Source organism: Eptatretus burgeri, chromosome 12 (assembly GCF_056783735.1).
Source record: "Eptatretus burgeri isolate ZD-2024b chromosome 12, Ebu_testis_v1, whole genome shotgun sequence".
Taxonomy (NCBI): domain Eukaryota; kingdom Metazoa; phylum Chordata; class Myxini; order Myxiniformes; family Myxinidae; genus Eptatretus; species Eptatretus burgeri.
In genome coordinates, this window is record NC_140972.1 from 57,801,224 (window position 1) to 57,822,043 (window position 20,820).

General features: G+C 41.7%; 1 protein-coding gene across 5 annotated transcripts in view; it reads left to right on the plus strand.

Moving 5' to 3' along the window:
- LOC147015691 (exportin-7-like) overlaps positions 1-20,820 on the plus strand; it is a 297,528-nt gene that overhangs the window by 39,106 nt on the left and 237,602 nt on the right. For all 5 annotated transcript variants that reach the window (XR_015049793.1, XM_085848087.1, XM_085848088.1 and 2 more), the window contains 4 exons: positions 10,883-11,048; positions 14,330-14,403; positions 14,573-14,692; positions 17,851-17,997. Coding sequence is in view for 4 of the 5 variants with exons in the window: in XM_085848087.1 (XP_085704213.1) it covers positions 10,883-11,048; positions 14,330-14,403; positions 14,573-14,692; positions 17,851-17,997 (507 nt within the window). In the remaining variant the exon portion in view is untranslated. The remainder of the gene's footprint in view (positions 1-10,882; positions 11,049-14,329; positions 14,404-14,572; positions 14,693-17,850; positions 17,998-20,820) is intronic.

Below are 20,820 nucleotides of genomic sequence, written 5' to 3' on the forward strand. Positions count from 1 at the left end.
ACTGAATCTCTAACGAGTATAGTACATCAAAAAAAATATATATATTAATCTCTACTCAATATCTGGGGAAAATCCATTGAGAATGTGGGCTTCCAATCAGAGTGCCTAGGGCTACTGATGATGACAGCCATTAATGCACATTTTAAAAGTTTGGCTACGAGGTGACCTTGCATCAACAATTTCACACAAAAGCTAGAGCAAAACTGAAGGAGATAACTGAAACAGTCTGGACACCACAGTACCTGTCAGTTGTATCTCGGTTTTAATTGGAACTTACATTTGTCAGTATATGCCTGGTGTTGGCTTCGTGGTTAGGGTGGCCGACTTGGGATCCTTGGGTCCTGAGTTCGAGCCCCGTTGGCTGCTGAATTAACACCAGGTGGGGTTGACTCAGCCCGTCATCCTCCTGAGGTCGGCGAAATGGGTACCGGTGTACTGCTTGATGGGCACAGCCAAAATTGTGCCAAATAGCCTAGGAAAAATTGCTTTGGCAGTTCCAATACTATATTCAAGAGTATGGGTCCAAGACATTTGTCATTTATGACATCAGATAGTCAGGATGATCCCATTGGATGTTAAATTTTTATCCTCTTGCTTTTTGAAAAACAAATGAGTGGATATTGTAATCAGCTCCATCTGTCTGGATGTCTGTCTGTCCCTCCATCACACTATTTCCTCCTAAACGGTTATGCAGAAATTCACCAAACTTGGTAGTTATGATCATGACACGGCAAGTAGATGCAAGAGCAGTGTCATTTTTGGTCACGCCCCAAGGGGTCTAAAGGTCAAATAACAAAAAATGAAATTACGGGCACTTCTTTTTAGGTCATCTCTTCGAGCATGACCTAATAATATTGGTGCTGAGAGGTGAGGTGACGATCCGTCCGTCCGTCCACAATGAAGTTGAAGCAGGAGATCTGGTCATTAGTGATCCTGATTGAGGTCGATGAGACGTACACGATGGTATGACTTTCAAGGTCACCGAAGGTCAAGGTCAAGGTCACGAGGCCTTTGAAGTTGCGAAAATGACGATTTTCAAATTCTATCTCCTCTGCCATTTCTCAAGCGATCTTGAATTTGATTGTGGCATATGAATCCATGTGACAATATCTAAATTCTGATCAGGCCGGATTTTCGATATTCGCTTTCGTTTTCGTGTCACGTGACTTCAAAGTTGGCAAAAAAATGCGAAAATGCCGATTTTCAAAATCTATCTCCTACATTTCTCAAGCGATCTTGAATTTGATTGTGGCATATGAATCTATGGGACAATATCTAAATTTTGATCGGGCCGGATTTTCGATATTCGCTTTCGTTTTCGTGTCACGTGACTTCAAAGTTTGCAAAAACTACCCTACCTTCAGGAGGCTATATATTTTCTCGCAGAGATGACCGTCACTCCCGCACTGGGGTAATTTTTTTTTATACATTTTTAATGAAACTCTGTATATACAATCAAAATTGGGGGACGCACAAAATATGTAACAATTTTTTTTAATTTGACTCCCGGTTCATACCCCATGGATGGGGACTTGTGGTCACAGGGGTCAAAATGAAATTTTGAGTTAGAATATTTTTTTCCCATCTTGGGTCAATCCTGGTGTAACGTTATGCCATCTTTCAATTTTGCATTAGGTAGGAAGCATGGACATTTGCGATGGCAAACCATCAACTTCACTCTTGTTCAGCTTGATATAATTGAGTCAACCAGAAGTTACTCCCTGCGAGGCCTGATTACGAGCACAAGCCATCGACTATATTTTCACTCTAACCTAGACTGGATTTGGAGCAGTTGTCGAACTGCAGGTTCGGTGAGGTTGCTGCCAATGAGTATGTGGCATCCCAGCATCATGAGCCGTGTGCTCAATGGGAACATGGGTTACTTATTGACGTATCTTCACTTTGCTAATTATACCATGCCCGACTGCACTCTTGAAAATTTAATCTGCACTTGATGGACAACTTTCATTGTCAGATTTATTGCTTCATATCATGATGTTTCCTTGTTGATGGGAGATTTTGTGCTTCTATTTTTACAGACTGGTGAATTTGATTTATCAAATGTGCTATTAACAAACCACAAAGTGCATTGTGAAATCTCCTCTAACCACCAATTGCTCCCCTTTCTTCGGTCATTTCTCGTTTGCACCTCATTGTATTGAGATGTGGTGGGGAGGGAAGCTTATGGGGAGATACCTTCAACCACTTTCTTATGAGAGTAGTTCATTGTTCTGAACCTTTTGTTTTGGAATGCAAAAAATAATAGTGTACTTTAATGCTAAAACGTTGTCGAATGACATTGTCTATGCTGACCAATTTATACAGGAAGTGATTTCAATGCTGGTCAAAGCATTTTGGGTTGCTACTGAGATATTGCCAACATTGTCCCCTGTGCTGTGGAACAGAGCTGTTTCATTAATTTCGTTGTGAAGGAGAACATCACACCAGTTGAAATTCAGAGACTGCACTCTGCTGAATTTGGTGCTGCATGTCTTTCATGTAGTTGTGTTTAACTGCTGCGAGGAGTTTGGAAGTGGTTCTGATCTTGAGCATTTTCACATGTGAGACCAACTGCTATGACTACAGCAAGGGTAAAACATGGTGAACAGATAATTTTGAGGTTCACCACATTTTATCCCTGCTATATAATTGAATCACTTTATCAGTTGCTGTGAAACTTCACAATTATGATCTAGCAGTGATGCGGAATATATGTTTTAAATTCCAACCTGATCGGACACATGGTCTGGCGGCCAGAATTATTTAATTTTTTGATGTGGGTTCTTTTTGATTTTTTTTTTCATCGTTATTATTATTGTTATTATTATTATTATTATTTTGAATCAGCCTCACTTGGCTGTGCTTGGATGGGTTTGAGGCTGGAAGAGTAGCAGCTGAAATGTGAATCCTATCCAGGTTCCTCCTGATGACTTCGTCTTTTCTTTTTGCTTGTTCGGGTTCCTTCTGATTCCTCCACTGCAGGACTGTACCTATTTGGTCTTCCATTTGATTTGAATTGAATATATTTTAATCCCATTCTAAATTCAATTGAATAATAATAATAATAATAATAATAATAATAATAATAATAATAAAAACTTCATGGGTCAGGGTCAGGATGTCCAATCAAAGCGGGATGGATTTCTTGGTACCCGGTCATCACTGCCTGCAGTTATAAAATGGCAGTTCTTATGATGTCTCTTATTAATTAAATAACACACAAGTACACAAAGTACACCACACAAAACTACACAAACACCACACAGTTATACTTGCAGGATTTGGATGTAGTTATACTTGAAATTGCAGAGGAATTGGATGTCAACCTTGCAAGTGTGGAAATAATCCTTGTGGATGCGAATGATGCTGACATTCAATAATGTGTGTACCACGGACCTCCATGTTTGATCCAAAGGCAAATCTTTTTTTTTTTTGTTGTATACCATGTCGAGGCTCGTGTAAGAGCTAACACTCAAAACATATAACAAGGCAGGAGACAATAGGGGCTGGAGAAGGAAGCACAAAATAGTGGGGAACATAGACGATAGGAGCTCTGTGGAAGGGAGAGGGATAGGGCAGGGTACACAGGGTAACAACATGGTACTACAGGGACTTTGAGGAAGAAAAATAGGGAATTTTGAAGGAGGTGGGTTTGGGGTGGAAAAGATCAAAATTTTGGATGGGGAAAGATATGAGATGGTAGTGAACAGCTGTTTTGAAGACCTGGATGGGGGAGTGGGAGTGAAGAGAGTGTGGGAGTTTGTTCCAGAGGTGGGAAAAAAGAGGAATAAAAGAGTGAAGGTGAGCAGTGATTTTTGATTTTAGCAGTTTCACCAGAAGGGGTTTTTTGGTGGACCTTGAACACCTTGTGGAATTATAGGGGTGACAGAGCACAGACAGAGTTGGGGGGGGGGACAAGCCCGGAGAGGAGACTGTGGAAGATAGAAAGACCACCGACCTGTCTGCGGTGAGAGAGAGAGAGAGAGAGAGAGAGACACACAGACACAGACACAGACACAGACACAGACACAGACACAGACACAGACACAGACATACACCCAGAGACTAAGTTTCATCGTGGGAGATACCAATGATCCTAAAAGCCTTGGTATCCACATCGTGATGTCGAGCGAGGTGTGAGGCAGGAGCACCACCCCAGTGGGAAGAGCAGTCCTCAATCAGGCTGCGGATGAAAGCTTTATAAGTGGTTCGAAGCTCAGATGTGCCAAGGAAGGACTTTGCACGATGTAGGATTCCCAGTCGGCGACTGGCTTTGGAGGCCAGCTTGGAGATGTGGCTTTCCCAGGAAAGATCGTGGCAGATAGTGAGGCCCAGAAGCTTGAAAGAATAGAATTTTTCAAGAGGATTGTTGAGAAAGTAGATAGGGGGGGGGGTGTTCCAGACGGTCCTTTTGGAGAGACATTGTGTGAGTGAGAGTGTGAGCAAGAGCAGCAGAGCAGGTTTTTCGGACACGGGGGCTGATGCCGTCTGGACCGGTTGCAGAATCTGAGTTGAGGTTTCACAGCAAGCTCTCCTCCTTGTCAGAAGAAAAGGACACAGAGTCCAGGAACAGCTGGGTGCGACTAGGTAAGGTGGTTACAGAAAGCGATGGGTTTAGGACAGAAGATTTAGAAGCAAACACAGTTTAGGCATTCAGCCTTTTTGCGTGCAGTGTCAGCTGTGCAGCCATTTGTTGTAAGGGAGGGGATGGAGGGGCAACATAAACCAGAAACAGACAACCGGATGCCACCAGGATTTGGAGGAGGGAGACAGGTTTGAGAGTTCAGACTTGCGATTATAGAGATGTTGTTTCCTGGCTCTCCTGAGGGTAGATGCACACTTGTTCCGAGCTTTGTGCAAGGAATTGAGATTGCTTTCAGTAGGATTTTCCTTCCATGAGGCGAAGGCAAGTTTTTTTTTCAAGACAACTGCCTTGCCACAACATTCAGTGTACCATGTGTGGGATGAAGGGTAGGACAACTGAAGATGAGATGGGATAAATGTGTGCAGGAGAGAGAGCAAATTTCTTTGAAAAAAAAAAAAATTCCCAGGATTAGTTGATGCCGATGAGAGTAGAAATGGGAGACCAGCTTGGCCATTGCATCAGAGCTCCTCGATTTCTTGAAAATCCTTGTGACATATGATGTGAGGGAGGGAGCCAGCATGCATTGGAGACATTCTTAGTCTCTCCTGTAAAAACAAATAAATTTAAAGTTTAGCCACCAGCTTTGGGCAAAACTGTTTTTGCACCTCATGGCAAAAATATTTTCCTCCACTGTGAGCATTTTCTTGAGTAAAATATTTTGTAAGTGCTCTTGTCATCATCATCACTGTTATTTTCTTGTGTTTCTTCTAATATAATGAGTAGAATATAAGCAGGACCTCGAGCTTTAATGTAGCATGTGGCATCCCAGCATCATGATGCTGTTCCTGCCATCGTAGAGCAACAACAATGATCTCACTGTGCTCACAACCTACGACACAAAGTATATATCTAATATATGAAGCTCTTTCTAAGCACTGACTGACTGACTGACTGACTGACTGACTCGCTGACTCGCTGACTCGCTGACTCACTGACTTACTGACTGATATTAAAGATGGGTACCTTCTGGATGATGTAGAAAGCCGGAAATTTGCGTCCTGATGGACATTGAAGACGGTACACCGGGAAAAATCACAGAATCATCAGAAAACATCCATAAATGAAAATATAAATAAATGAAGGGGAAAAAAAATGAACAAAAATCGAAAAAAATGCAGGTGTGTGTGACCCGAGATAATGGGGAAGCACGGTAATTTTGTGTGCCGACGGACATCGAATCCGATACACCAGGAAAAATCACAGAACCGTCAGAAAGCATCCATAAATGAAAAATCAAATGCAGGTGAGCGACCTGAGACATTGGGGAGGCACGGTGCATAAGCTTACACAATGTGTAAGCACACCCCGCTCGTGTGTGTGTGTGTGTGTGTGTGTGTGTGTGTGTGTGTGTGTGTGTGTGTGTGTGTGTGTGTGTGTGTGTGTGTGTGTGTGTGTGTGTGTGTGTGTGTGTGTGTGTGTGTGTGTGTGTGTGTGTGTGTATATATTAAATGTATATGTGTGTATATATTAAATGTATATATGTATATATATAGTAGACTAGGCGTAAGTCGGCAGCGTGTAACTCGTCACTTCGCCCAAGTCGGCAGCGTCAAAAAGTCCCGAATTTATCTAATGTTAAATCCCTTTGAATAAAGTCTGTAAGTCGTCATCTCGAAGTCGTCACTTCATCTAAGTCGTCACTTTGTCTAAGTCGTCAGATGTTGTCCGTTCCCGCGTAATGTAAACTCAAGTAAATTGCCACGCCTAACTCGTCACACGGAACTTCTACCTCGTGAGAAGCCCGATTTCATGGAATCATGATGCGCGCTCATTGGTTTACACTGCCAGTGATAGGCTATTTATAACTGCGCTGCATTCAGCTCAGTCAGCGCGCCGTCCCACATGCATCTGAAGAGGTAGACAGGCTGCGCAATGCAGTCTCTGGCGAAGGAGTAAAGGATCGATCGAGCTTAGTGTTGAAGTCCGATCATGGTTTTATACTGGCTTGTTTTGTACATCACCGCACTCACTTACACATAGGTATTGAGTGATAGTCATCACGATGACTGTGTGTCATGTAATTTGTCGATGGTATATGAGTTTTCATTCCATATGAAAACTCATTCTACATTCATTCCAATGAATGAATTCTAACAGCCATTCATTCCACATTTGTCGATGGTCATATACCATCACCGATGGTATACGAGTTGTCTTACAGTTGTTCATTATCTTTACTTTTGATAAAGTGATTCATGAATTCCATCTTTGCTTGATCACTTTCCAACTAACCAATGAACCCCCACCTATGCCCTGAGGATTGTGTTTCCCTTTTGGTACAATAGCTGGCTTAGAGATTGTTGCGCCCTCTCACACATACGTGTCCAGGCCACGCGCGACTTCATCCTTCACCCCACAGTTATCATGAATGTTCGCATATGCGTAAGCCATCACATGTCCAAGTCGTCACTTTTTTCTCGGTCCCGATGGTGACGACTTGCGCCTAGTCTACTGTATATATATTCCGCCTTCTCCGTCTCCTCAATTCTCTCATCCTTACGTATGTCCCATGTGTTTATATAGTGATAGCTGGGTCTGAGAATGAAAAAAATCATTACCCATGGCTCAGATTACATTCTCTATGCTGTCTCGTTAACCTTGTGCAGTGTCTGTCCTGTGTTCCCATATTAAATAATATGATTAGATGGATAAGATTAATTGTGATTCCAAACACGAACAGGGTATGATTTACTTTGTGTCTGTTGCCTCAGTTTTGTCGTGTGTGTGTGTGTGTGTGTGTGTGTGTGTGTGTGTGCGTGTGCGTGTGCGTGTGCGTGTGCGTGTGCGTGTGCGTGTGCGTGTGCGTGTGCGTGTGCGTGTGTGCGTGCGTGCGTGCGCGTCCCTTTCCCTCTCTTCTGCCCTCCTGCCCCCTCTGTGATAATAAACCTTGTGTAGTCATTCACGGTACTGAACTTCACCATGATTAAGCATGAGTGAATTGGCTTTAAAAACCAGGTAATGGGCCGATTGGGAAACGCACATTTATAGCCCTCTTAAAATAGTTGATTTGTCGCAGTTGTATCAGAACGAGCTGATTCGTCACATGGTCCCGGATTGTTTGATCCCAATATGGGGCTGTTTAAAAATTTTGTAACGCCATTTCTTCGGGAGGTGCATACAGGCTTGATTAAATTCTTACGAATCATTTTATTCGACCTATGGTTAGTTTTTCGAGGTCCCTCGTCGTGAGTAACACTTTACCCCCCCCCCCCCCAAAAAAAAAACCAACAGAAATCTTGCGCATCAAATCTGGACAGTGAATAACCGGCAGAGGTCTTCAGGCCTAATGTGTTAGCCATGCCAGAAAAACCAAGATGGCGGCCATATCATTTTGTCTGGGTGTGGTGAGTGGAGTCAAGCGACAGATGTGGGTATGGTCTGACAGCTGTCTGATCAATGGGTGCACATTTCAAAAATCAACTCCCAACAACAGAAACGTGAAGCCCTTGTAAACCTGCGACATGTCACAGGAAATATAATGGTACCATTGGAAATCTAATGATCTGTCGTATTTTCTTGGTTGGAAATCTAATAATCGGTTTACTTGGAACAAAAAATTGTGTCCGTTTAATCATACGGATACCTGTTTTCGAGCCCTCTTTCCGTGGTTGAAGAAGATGAAGCTGGAATGAGAGCTTAATGCAGCGGATCCAATGTTAACCTTTATTAGTCTATGACGGCAGGAACCATTTAGAAGGACACGGAAGGAGCGCAAAAAATTATATATCGTAATAGTTCTCGAATCAATAGAAAATATCTAAAAGTACACGGAATGAGCACACAAACAACAACCACAGCCACCACAACAGCAGCATCAACAATAACAACATCTACGTGTTATGAAACATCCTTTTTAGGTCATCTCTTCCGAGATGACCTAATAAAGCCGGACCAAATGTCCGTCCGTCCGTCAACAATTTTTCTTTCCGATCTTGATGAAACTTAGTATGTGGGTAGAGGTAGATTTGTGTTGCACAACGATATAACTTTTGGCCGGGGTCAAGGTCACGAGGTCACGTAAGTTATAAAAATCGACATTTTCAAAACCTATCTTGTCTGCCATTCTACAAGATATTCGGTAACTGTTTATTGATTATGATAGTAAAACATATTATCTTGTATCAAACCAGACAGATTTTTGAATTTCCATCCCGTTTGGCCGCCATGTAACCTGAAAGATGATTAAAATTACCTCCCGGTACAAAGAAAACTTTTTACTTCCGATCTTGATGAAATTTGGTATGTGTGTAGAGGTCGATGAGTGATACCCAACGACATATTTTTTCCCCGGATTATTAGTATTATCCTTGTGTATCTCTGAACTATTTCAATCTAAATGGTTAGTTTTGACTGTTTCGCGCTTACCTGAACTGAACATTGAGAACTTGTGGTATTATAGAGATGACCGTCACCCCCACATGGGGGTAATTTTTACCTCTGCCATCTGCGATGGACAGATGTTATGTTTTCACCTCTCTCTGTTTGGCTGTTTGTAAGTGATTCTTCACCATTAAAGATAGGGCCAAAAACTATATAGCACGACATCTCAAAATGTTATGGACGGATTTGCACGAAACTTGGTGAAGAGGTTGGGTGTGTGACAAGGAAGAAATGATTCGATCTTGGTGAAGATCCGGATCTGGATCTGGATCTGAGAACTTTTTGGAGTGATTCTTCATCATTCAGTGATCGGGATAAAAATGATACTTAACACAATATCTCAAAAAGTTATGAACAGATTCAGACGAAATTTGGTGGACAGGTTGGGTGTGTGACAAAGGAGAATTTATTTGAATTTGGTGAAGCTCCGTATCCGGATCCGGCCTATCGGTGGGATGCAACACATAAACTGTTCAGCCTGGCGAAGGTATGCGCTCAACTGAGCGCCGTTCTCATTTCATTTGTTTCACTTCATTTTACATCCTCATTGAGATTCATAGATTAACATGCAATATGTTTTTGAAGTACAACATGCTGTCTTTTGATTATAAGCCTCAGCAAAGTGACAGTTATGCATGCGTAGTGGAATATATTTGAAGTTTGCAAACAAACTTGAATGTTTTCCCAATGTCATGTGATTTGCTGCACTGTAACTGAAACATGTTTTGATGTGGACTGATTGTAACTGGTGTAAATATTTAAACCGTTGTAATTCACGATCGTGTTGGTGGAACATAATTCAGAAACTGGGCCAAAACTGGTGTTCGACTAGCAAAGCACTGAAGTACCATATTACAGACACTTCTATGTAACAAACCTCTAATGATGCACGTTTTCAGGTTTGAATTTACTTTTACTCTAATTTGTGACATAAATTGCATCATTTCTTATTTTATCTGATGAGCACAGTTGCTCTTTCTATTTTTCTCCTTTTTACTTTCCTTGTCAGGGGGATTTTTTTTCAGCTGCCCTGCCTTTTATTGATTGCATTTTAGTGCCCCTCCTAAGTTGCGCAGAAGGCATTTGGAATCGATCACCCTATTTGTCACATATGAACCAGACCATGTGGAGGAGGCAGGTCATTCCCTCCCTCTTCTTCTTTAATGGGCCCAATTATTCATACCGTGTAAGGTCAGCCAAGGGAACAGCTTTGGACTAAGTCTTTATGGAAATGACTGGCCAGGTGCGACGCTCGACTGTTGAAGCAATTTTGAAAATTGGCCAGTGTGCCAACAATAATTTGCCTATGTTTTGCGAAAGACACTGTGGAATCTTTAACATCCACAAACAACCTTTGTTGATGGATGGGTTTTTTGGCTCCGCGCACACTTGATGCATCACCCTGCGTGCAAAACAACAGGATGATCACTTATAGCTGGATTGAGATTTGAATTTAGGATAGATTGCTCAAGGGTGAGCGAGTGTACCTCAAAGCTATCCTGCCAGCCCATATTTCTCCCTCCCTCACTGTTGGAATCGCAAGGTTTTTAAAACTTTTCAAAAAATTTCTTATTTATCATCCATTAGTGACAAAATAATCCCTCTGGCATTTTTCCAGAAGATTACACCTCCTTTGCACCTTTGAAAGGGTCCTTTCCAATCCCTCCACCCTCAACGACGCTGGGCCAGAATGATTCCGCTTTGCATATGTAACTTGTGTTCGGTTTGTGGGGAAGGGGACTGATTAAGCCGACATTATTTGGATGACCTGTTATTGATGGTCTATCATGATAACCTGTTGATGGTCTATAATGATAAAGATGGACTTATTGGTTCAATTTCAGTCATTCTCTGCAGGCGTCGGGAAAACAACTGAACTTGAACGATGAACACCAGCATGGACTGTTGCTACATCTCCTCAAACTGTGCTTCAACTGTCTCAACTTTGACTTCATCGGAACAGCCAGTGACGAGTCATCCGATGATCTCTGTACAGTGCAAATTCCCACAAGCTGGCGATTGGGTGAAGCCACACATCTACCTCTTTTTATATTTTATATATATACAGTCCATAATATATACTGTATATAAAGGGTGCTGCAAAAGTAGGTATACAGTAAGGACTGTACTTGTATTCATTACTGTATACCTACTTTTGCAGCCCCGTGTGTGTGTGTGTGTGTGTGTGTGTGTGTGTGTGTGTGTGTGTGTGTGTGTGTGTGTGTGTGTGTGTGTGTGTGTGTGTGTGTGTGTGTATATATGTATATATATAATTTTTTTTTTTTAACATGCATCATTCATTGAAAGTGCTTGTAATTTTAATAACTAGCTAAATTATCCCATCTCACAATAATGCATTGCTTAGAAAGGAAGTGACCTGGCTATGGGTTACTAGTATAGGACTACTTTTACTCCTATATCGGAAATAGCACATATGTTCCTTGTCATAACTCATTCCAAGATATTATCTCTGAACATCAAGAAGTTTTCGTTAATAATTTTGGTATTAAATGTAAAGACGTAAATCTTTGTATTCCTCGGCTTTTCTGGATCCCTAAGCTTCATAAGAACCCGTACAAGTATAGGTTTATAGCGGGTGTCAGGCAGTGTTCCACCAAACAGTTTTTGGTTATAGTTAACTCGGACTTACAAATTGTTAGTGAACAGTTCAGGAAATATTGCTTAGCAATTGAGAAGAATTCTGGTATTAACACTTTCTGGAGCATTAATTCTTCTTTGGAGTTCTTGGATAGAATTAGATGCTTTAATATCAAGTCAGTTGAAGTTTTTGATTTTCCAACTTTATATACAAATTTGGATTTAGTACTAGTGAGGGATTCACTCTTCAAACTAATTGACAAGGTTTTAAACTCTTTTAATAAGTTTTTATGTGTCAGGTTTGATAGTGCATTCTTTTCTAAAAAGAAATACTCAAGTTTTCATTGTTTTTGATAAGCAGAAGTTTATATTAAGGATGCTGTTAATTTTATTTTATTTTATTTAATACTTTTGGGGTTTTTTGTGGGATAATGTTTCAACAGGTTTCAGGAATTCCCATGGGTGGGAATTGCAGCCCCCTGCAAGCAGACATTTTTCTGTGAATTTTCATTCATGCAGAAACTTATGAAGGAGATATCCCTGTGTCGTAAGAGGCGACCAGGATTGCGTCAGGAAGGGCATCCGGCGTAAAACATGTGCCAAATCACTATGCGGATCATACGGATGATCCGCTGTGGCGACCCCCTAACGGGAGCAGCCGAAAGAAGAAGAAGAGTAGATATACAAATATGTTTATTTATCGATGTATTAATTAAATGAGGGATTTAGATAAAAAATAAATTGAAGAAATAGAATAAATAAATATTATTATCAATAAAATACATTATAAATGAGCATTAAAATAATTTATTGGTGGTTGCTAAGATACGCAGTGCAGCATGTTGAAATCGGTTATTGATGACAGTTTGAATCTATGGTTAGATGGAGGTGCTGTGTAATGGACATGTCTACAAGGTAAAGTGTTTATCACTTAATATATTATCATATAAAGTGGTGTATGATTAAAGTTATTCACATACAGTTATACTTTAAATAAAAGTAATAATTAAATAAGTTTGAATAAGGATATTGCATTGCTGTGTTGACTGTCTGGACACAACTTTGAGGTTGTGGGTCCCTTGATGTTGAGTAATCTACTGATGTGGACCTGCGACTGGGGTTGTGGATCTGCCGTTTGGAGAGGTTCTGGGCTGGAAGGATCGAAACCTCGATGAGAAACGGTATCCAGCTGATGATCCGGGCAGTTGGGAAATCAGTCAATTGTTTATAAGTTAAGGTTATATTTTCAAATATAATAGCTTTTGTAAGTACTTACCAGTACATAATATATCTGTGCTTGTGTGTTTATGTACGTGTGTTGTATATACACGACGTGGCGAAAAGTATGTGGACACCCCTTCTAATTAGTGGAATCGGCTATTTCAGCCACACCCATTTCTGACAGGTTTATAAAATCAAGCACACAGCCATGCAGTCTTTATAGACAAACATTGGCAGTAGAATGGGCCATACTGAAGAGCTCAGTAACTTTCAACGTGGCACCGTCATAGGATGCCACCTTTCCAACAAGTCAGTTCGTCAAATTTCTGCCCTGCTGGAGCTGCTCCGGTCAACTGGAAGTGCTGTTATTGTGGAGTGGAAATGTCTAGGAATAACAGCTCAGCTGAGAAGTGGTAGGCCACACAAGCTCTCAGAATGGGACCGCCGAGTGCTGAAGCACGTAACGCAGAAAAATCGTCTGTCGTCGGTTGCAACACTCGCTACCGAGTTCGAAACTGACTCTGGATGCAACGTCAGCACAAGCACTGTTTCGCGAGAGCTTCATGAAATGGGTTTCCATGGCTGAGCAGCCGCTCACAAGCCGAAGATCACCATGTGCAATGCCAAGTGTCGGCTGGAGTGGTGTAAAGCTCACCGCCATTGGACTCTTGAGCAGTGGAAACGTGTTCTCTGGAGTGATGCACCACGATTCACCATCTGGCAGTCCGACAGACGAATCTGGGCTTGGCGGATGCCAGGAGAATGCTACCTGCCTGAATGCATAGTGCCAACTGTAAAGTTTGGGGGAGGAGGAATAATGATCCGGGGCTGTTTTTCATGGTTCGGGCTAGGCCCCTTAGTTCCAGTGAAGGGAAATCTTAACACAACAGCATACAATGATCTTCTCGACGATTCTGTGCTTCCAAATTTGTGTCAACAGTTTGGGGAAGGCCTTTTCCTGTTTCAGCATGACCATGCCTCCATGCACAAAGCAAAGTCCATACAGAAATTGTTTGTCTAGATCGGTGTGGAAGAACTTGACTGGCCTACACAGAGCGCTGACCTCAACTCCATCGAACACCTTGGGGATGAATTGGAACGCCGACTGCAAGCCAGACCGAATCACCCAACATCAGTGCCCGACCTAACTAATGCTCTTGTGGCTGAATAGAAGCAAATCCCTGCAGCAATTTTCCAACATCTTGTGGAAAGTCTTCCCAGACGAGTGAAGGCTGTTATAGCAGCAAAAGGGGGCCAACTCCATATTAATGCGCATGATTTTGGAATGAGATGTTGGACGAGCAGGTGTCCACATTCTTTTGGCCATGCAGTGTATGTGTGTATGTATGTATGTATGTGTGTGGTATAGAGTGCAGTGATTGATTGATTGATTGATTGATTGAGCACTCTGTTTCCTTTCCGTTTCGTTACAGCAGCACTTGGTAATATATAAATGGTTTTTCTTTTGTTTCTTTCACTTTGCAGCCTTTTTGGACACTTCAACGTTACAGCTTTTCTTTGATCTTTACTGCTCACTTCCACCAACATTATCTCCACTGGTAAGTGACGTAGCATCACATTTGAACATGATAGGACCACACAAATCTATTAAATAGTGATTCTGTTCTGCATAATGAATGTCTGGATCAAATTTCTTGTACATTTTAGAATGTTGATACAGTTGTAGTTCTGTCAAAATCACTACATGTTTTTATTTTCCTGTTACAGGTCCTGTCATGCTTGGTACAGGTTGCTTCAGTTCGTCGCTCCCTCTTTAACAACACTGAGCGGGCAAAGTTCCTCTCTCATCTTGTTGATGGTGTTAAACGGATCCTAGAAAACCCTCAGGTTCTCTTCCATGCTTGATTTGTTTTGTTTTTTTTCGTTTTTGTATTTTTCATTTTCTTCTATCTTTTGGCACTCAAATTTCATTGGGGTTTAAACTTCATGTATAGCATTCGTAGAAATTAATTCTGTGTTTAAGACATCCAAATGATGGCTCATAAAGCAGTAAGATCACCTGCTCCTATGAGTTTGATGCCTGGTGAAACAAGCAGACTCTGTGGCATGAAAGTGAGAGCGTCCGCTGTGAATCTGGAAGGTCGGCAGTTTGAATTTGACCCTGTCTGAGTCATACCAAAGACTTTAAGAGTGGTACGTGCTGCTTCCCTGATTGACGCTCAGCATTTAAAGGATAGACCATGGAAAAAAAACCCCAAAGGTTGGCACCCATGGGGAGGAGGAAATTCCAACTTTATTCCCCCCAATGAGTCCAGAGAGATGAGTTACGTTGTCATAAATGGTGGCGTCGCAGGTATGCAGAATGCTCTGGGAAATGATGCCACTTCCCCCAACCCCAGTGGCATTATTTCTCTGAAGTTAAAGTCCGATGTCTCATGTATTTGTTTACACGTGTACATGTGATTTTTGTATTCAACTCCACTGTAAGCCTGAGACTGTAAATGAAAAACAAGAACTGATCAGAGCTGTGGTTTTATTGTATACTAGACGACCCATGAACCCGTTGGGTTTCCGTTGTGACAGCGGTTGATGAAAAAAATCATTTCAAGAAAAAAAAATGATAGCTCAAGTGAACTACACCGCTGAGATTGTTTGCATTAATCAAATACTACTGGTTTGAGATTTTTTAATTAATCATTTCAAGAAGAAAAAAAGATAGCTCCAGCAAACTATACCGCTAACGTTGTTTGCTTAGATCAAATTCTCCTGAAGAGTACTTGGCTGAATCCGGAATTGATTTTTAAAATAATTTTTTCGTTGCCCGATTTGAACGAAACTTGATACTGCACACCGCAGGAGAATGGTGAGTAAGGTGGTACTAAAATTTTTGCGCTTTCGTGTACCGTTTTGGTTGTATTTCGGGAACATACATACATACATACAAGATGAGAGTTTTAGTAATATATAGATGGCATCAGGGAAAACTGCATTGTGGAGCCTGTGATCGTTCGGCAGCATGCATTGTCCACTGTCCTGCCAAAATCAGAGGACACAGCTCTTCTGTTTCCCCACACATGTTCGATTTGCATATCCATTAATGTCATCGACATTGAGTATTAACAAGAAGGGCAATCGGGAGAGCACATACCTTTGCCAGGCTGAACAGTTTACATTTTGTATCCCACTGACAGGCAGGATCTGGATCCGGACCTAAACCAAAATCGAATTGGCTTGTTCTTGTCACCTAACCAACTCATCCACCTTGTTTTGTTATAACTCGTCCACAACTTTTTGATGGATATATTGTTATATATTGTGCTATATGCATGGTGTTGGCTTGAGGGTTAGAGTGGCGGGCTTGGGATCCTAGGGTCCTGAGTTCAAATCCTGCTCGGCCATTGAATTACTACCAGGTGTGGTTGACTCAGCCTGACATCCTTCTGAGATTGGCAAAATGAGTACCAGCTTGCTGGGATGATTGAGCCATTTGAGTATCCTCCGTCGGAGTGGCGACCCATCCAGGATTGTGCCCAATTGCCCAAGAGACTGCTTAGGCAGCACCAATGTTCTGCACAGAGTTTGGTCCCAATGGATTTGGATTTTTGGATAATGTGCTATCTGTCGTTTTTAGTCCCATCTCTCAATGGTGAAGAATCACTTTAAGAAAGTTTTTTTTTTTATATCTCATATCCAAATTCAGATGTTCACCAAAATTGAGTCAATTCTTACTTGTCACACTCCCAACCTGTCCACCATGTTTTGTCCGAATCCATCCTCAACTTTTTGAGATGTGCTATATGTCGTTTTTTTTTCGCCCTTTCTCTCAATCACTTAGAAAATTAAAAAAAATTCTCGCATCTGGATCTTCACCAAAATCTAATCAGATTGCCCTTGTCACACACCTCACGTGCCCACCAAATATCATCCAAATCCGTCCACAACTTTTTGAGATATCTTCCACACAAACGGGCACGAGTGAAAACATAACATCCATCCACTATCGATGGGCAAATGTGATAATCAACGGCTATACTCAGAGGAGTGAATTAATGCAATCCCAACGAGGAATGATAATCCACTGCCAGAGAGAAGGCACCTTCAACAGCATAATTTCAATCATTCCAGCCATCCACAAATTAACCTTGGCAAATGTCATCATGTGATAAACTGCAACTACCCAGACCATCAAAAATTACTTGAGGACAGAAGAACCCTGTCATACATTGTTCGACGGAGCTGACTGGGGTTGTTAGTCCAAACTCTCTGTTACGACAAAAATTTGAGGAGTCATCGAGATGTCAGGCAACTGGGAGCGCATGTTATTTATCTAATTTTAAGAGCCCTGTTTTCTCTGGTATACTGCTGAAGACCAGCTGCACAGAAGCCTTTTGTCAGTGTGGTCAAATTAAAATTCCACATTTTGTGGAGTGATGAATTGGTATCATGGTACATCGATGTCAAAACCACTTTGTTGAAATCTGATGGAGGGTTCTGCAGGATGTGTTTGAGAATTTGGAACAACATTTTTAATTTTGATAACCCAGATGTCTGAAAGAACTATAAAATCATGTTATGCAAGAGATGGCAAAGAATTCTACATCCAACATATTTAAAACTGGTAGCATGTTTGAAAGCGAGGGTCGAAGGCCCAACAAGAAAGGCTGGATCCCAAGACTTGAGGAATGCCAATAAAAGCATGCATCCCATGACTTTTATTTAATATATATTCAACACCTTTCTACAGTTTTGTCATTAGGGAGAGAAATATTTGTCGCAACTGATATTCTGAAGTGTTACAAAAATTGTTACAAATTTATTATTTGGGGCCATCGATTGGTAACGTTGGTGTGGCTATGGTTTGAGGGGTGGTTGGCTCCAGTCCCATCTGATGTTGCTTTGTGATGGGTATGGCAAACAAAATTGGTGATTGTACCAACTTTTGTAGCCTGTTTTTATTTCTTTAATGTGTAGTGGCTACTTGAGGAAGTTAAAAAATTTATGCAGGGACATTTTAAAAAGTCGCATTTATCTGTTTTTCATTGCAGAGCCTTTCGGATCCCAATAACTACCATGAGTTTTGCCGATTGCTTGCTCGACTAAAGAGTAACTATCAGCTTGGAGAGCTTGTGAAGGTGGAGAACTACCCAGATGTCATCCGTCTTATTGCCAACTTCACTGTGACCAGCCTACAGGTGTGTCTCATCAGTCCTCTCAGTCAGACAAGAGAGTAACATAGGTCCCTCAACTTTTTATGCCTCCGCTGACAAATTCGCCAGAGGAATTGTTTTCAGGTTGTACGTATGTACATGCATGTGTGCGTACGTATGTACGTCCAGACTATTTACCCTCGCTGAAGGAGAGGGCATTGCATTTGTGTACGTTTGTTAGTCTGTCTGTCTGTCTGTCTGTCTGTCTGTCTGTCTGTTTGTTTGTCTATTTGTTTGTCCGCACAGAACTTTCGAGTTTTTCTCCGCAACCGCTTGTCGGATTGAGACGAAATTTTCACCATTGGTGAGACTTCTCATGTAGAATGTTTTAATGATAATTATGATGTCACAGGTCACGTGTGGCAGCTGTGTTGGAAAATGAAATACCTTGGCCCTCTGCATCTGTGAAACCGCACCAAGGAAAAAAAATTGAAACTTGGCACATAGCAAGTACTCCTCATGGAGAATGAGTGTGATTTTTTTTTTAATGACATCATACATGCCCTCGTTATGACATCATAATTGCATATGCAGAATGCCACATCCGATCAGTACAGTCATGCGCCGCATTAAGACGTTCCGGTCAACGACGGACTACATATATGACGGTGGTCCCATAAGAGTTTTATGGAGCTGAAAAATTCCTATCACCTAGTGATGTCGTAGCGCTGCCAGTCGTATAAAAGTACAGGATAGCACATACAATTATGTACAGTACATAATACTTCATAATGATAATAAACAACGACAGTGTGGCCCCGTTATAATGCAATCGTTGAGGTCCATAAAATGTCATCGCGAAAAAAGCGGGGTCGCGCTACATCGGGATTCAAGAAAATCGGCCTTCAAACTGAACCAATGTTTGCATGTTTACCTGAGAACTCGCAAGTAAATTACCTTTGAATTTAAGAATTCCACGAATAAATCGTTGTTGTTACAGTCGAAATTAAAACTCAAATTTATTTTTGGTGAAGCTTTTTATGTTGTTGAAACATTCGCACTGTTCCGAAAATATATCACACAATGGACAGGTGCTCGTTTCTTCATTTATAAATTATAACATCGATGCAATGATTATGTATTTATAAAATCCAAACGCTATTTATTCACCTTTCTATAATCGATGGGAGAGGAGATTGCATGCAGCCGCTAACAACACACATGGCCGTCATGAACAGCACAAAGGTAAAACTAACGCATCTTCCGTCTGTCTTGGATGTGTGTTACAATTGCCGACAGTATTCAGTACAGTAACATGCTGTACAGGCTTGTAGCCGAGGAGCAACAGGCTACACCATCTAGGTTTGTGTAAGTACACTCTGATGTTCGCACAATGACGACATCGCTTAAGGCCCTGTAACACCTTGACGATTTAGCCAGCGTATGCCTGACGTATGCAAAATTTGGCTAAAACGGTGGCACACGTCAAATACGTTATGGGTAAGTTTGTATACGTTAAGAGCACGCTGGCATACGTCGTAGTACGCTGGCTTTTTTCATAGTACGTTGGCATACGTCTTTGTACGCCGAGGTGTTAGACAAATTTTCCATGCTTGAAATTTTTCGACGTATGCCAGCGTATGACTCGCACATTCCGCATAATGCTGGCCATAAGTTGTAGGTACGTTATGCTATCGTTGACACACTTCGACACACGTTACTTGTAAGTTACTCATAAGTCGAAACACGTCGAGGTAATGTTTCGCGTACCTGAAACTTATTTCTAACCTATGAGTAATGTGTTGTAGGCACGTTACGCGATCGTTGACACACGTCGGCACACGTTACTTGTATGTTACTCATAAGTCGAAACACGCCGAGGTAATGGTTAGCGTCAGTGTTCCAGACTTCCTGTTTTTTTTTTTTTGTTTGTTTTTTTTTTTGTTTGTCTGTAATCACGTATAAAAAATTCTGCAGAGCACAGTTATCATCGGAAATTTTTGTAACTTCGCATATCAGAGGCCTATAGAGGTCCCTTTCAGTGCACAAAATTTTGAAGGTCAAGGTCAAAGGTCAAGGTCACTTTGTCGCAAATCAGGGGAGTCGACGAAACTTATTTTTTGAGTAATTTTGATCGGATCGTCTTCAAACTTCATGGGAATATAGTTCATGGGCTGGCACTCAGCTGATTAATTTTTGGTGGCGATTGGCCTTGACCTTCATATGTTTTTTTGTTTTTGGTCTGTAATCACGTATAAATCACTCTGCAGAGCACAGTTGTCACTGGAAATTTTTGTAACTTCACATATCAGAGGCCTATAGAGGTCCCTTTCAGCACATAAAATTTTCAAGGTCAAAGGTCAAGGTCACTTTGTCGCAAATCAGGGGAGTTGACGAAACCCTTATTTTTTGAGTAATTTTGATCGGATCGTCTTCAAACTTCATAGGAATATAGTTCATGGTCTGGCACTCAGGTCAGGTCAGGTATGGGAGCATGTGCCAGAACAGCGCGTCGCTGCGTCCACTTTCCGCCGGTACTCCAGGGGCCTCCGTCTGGCCATCCCCCAGGCAGATGCCAGGCCCATCTCCATCTCCTTGAGATGATTGTCAACCTGCTGCAACCATGAGGCACGTGGTCGGCCCACTGGCCTCCTCCACTCATGAGACTCCCTCGCTGAGAGAATCTGGTGAGCAGGATCAGCGTCAGGAAAACGAGCCACATGTCCATACAGCCGCAGCTGACGCTCACGGACTATGCAGGTAACAAATCTCATCCGAGTCTCTCTTAGCAACCGCTCGTTGGACACAAAATCCGACCAGCGATAGCCAAGGATTCTCCGAAGAGACCTCGTACCAAAGGAATTAAGT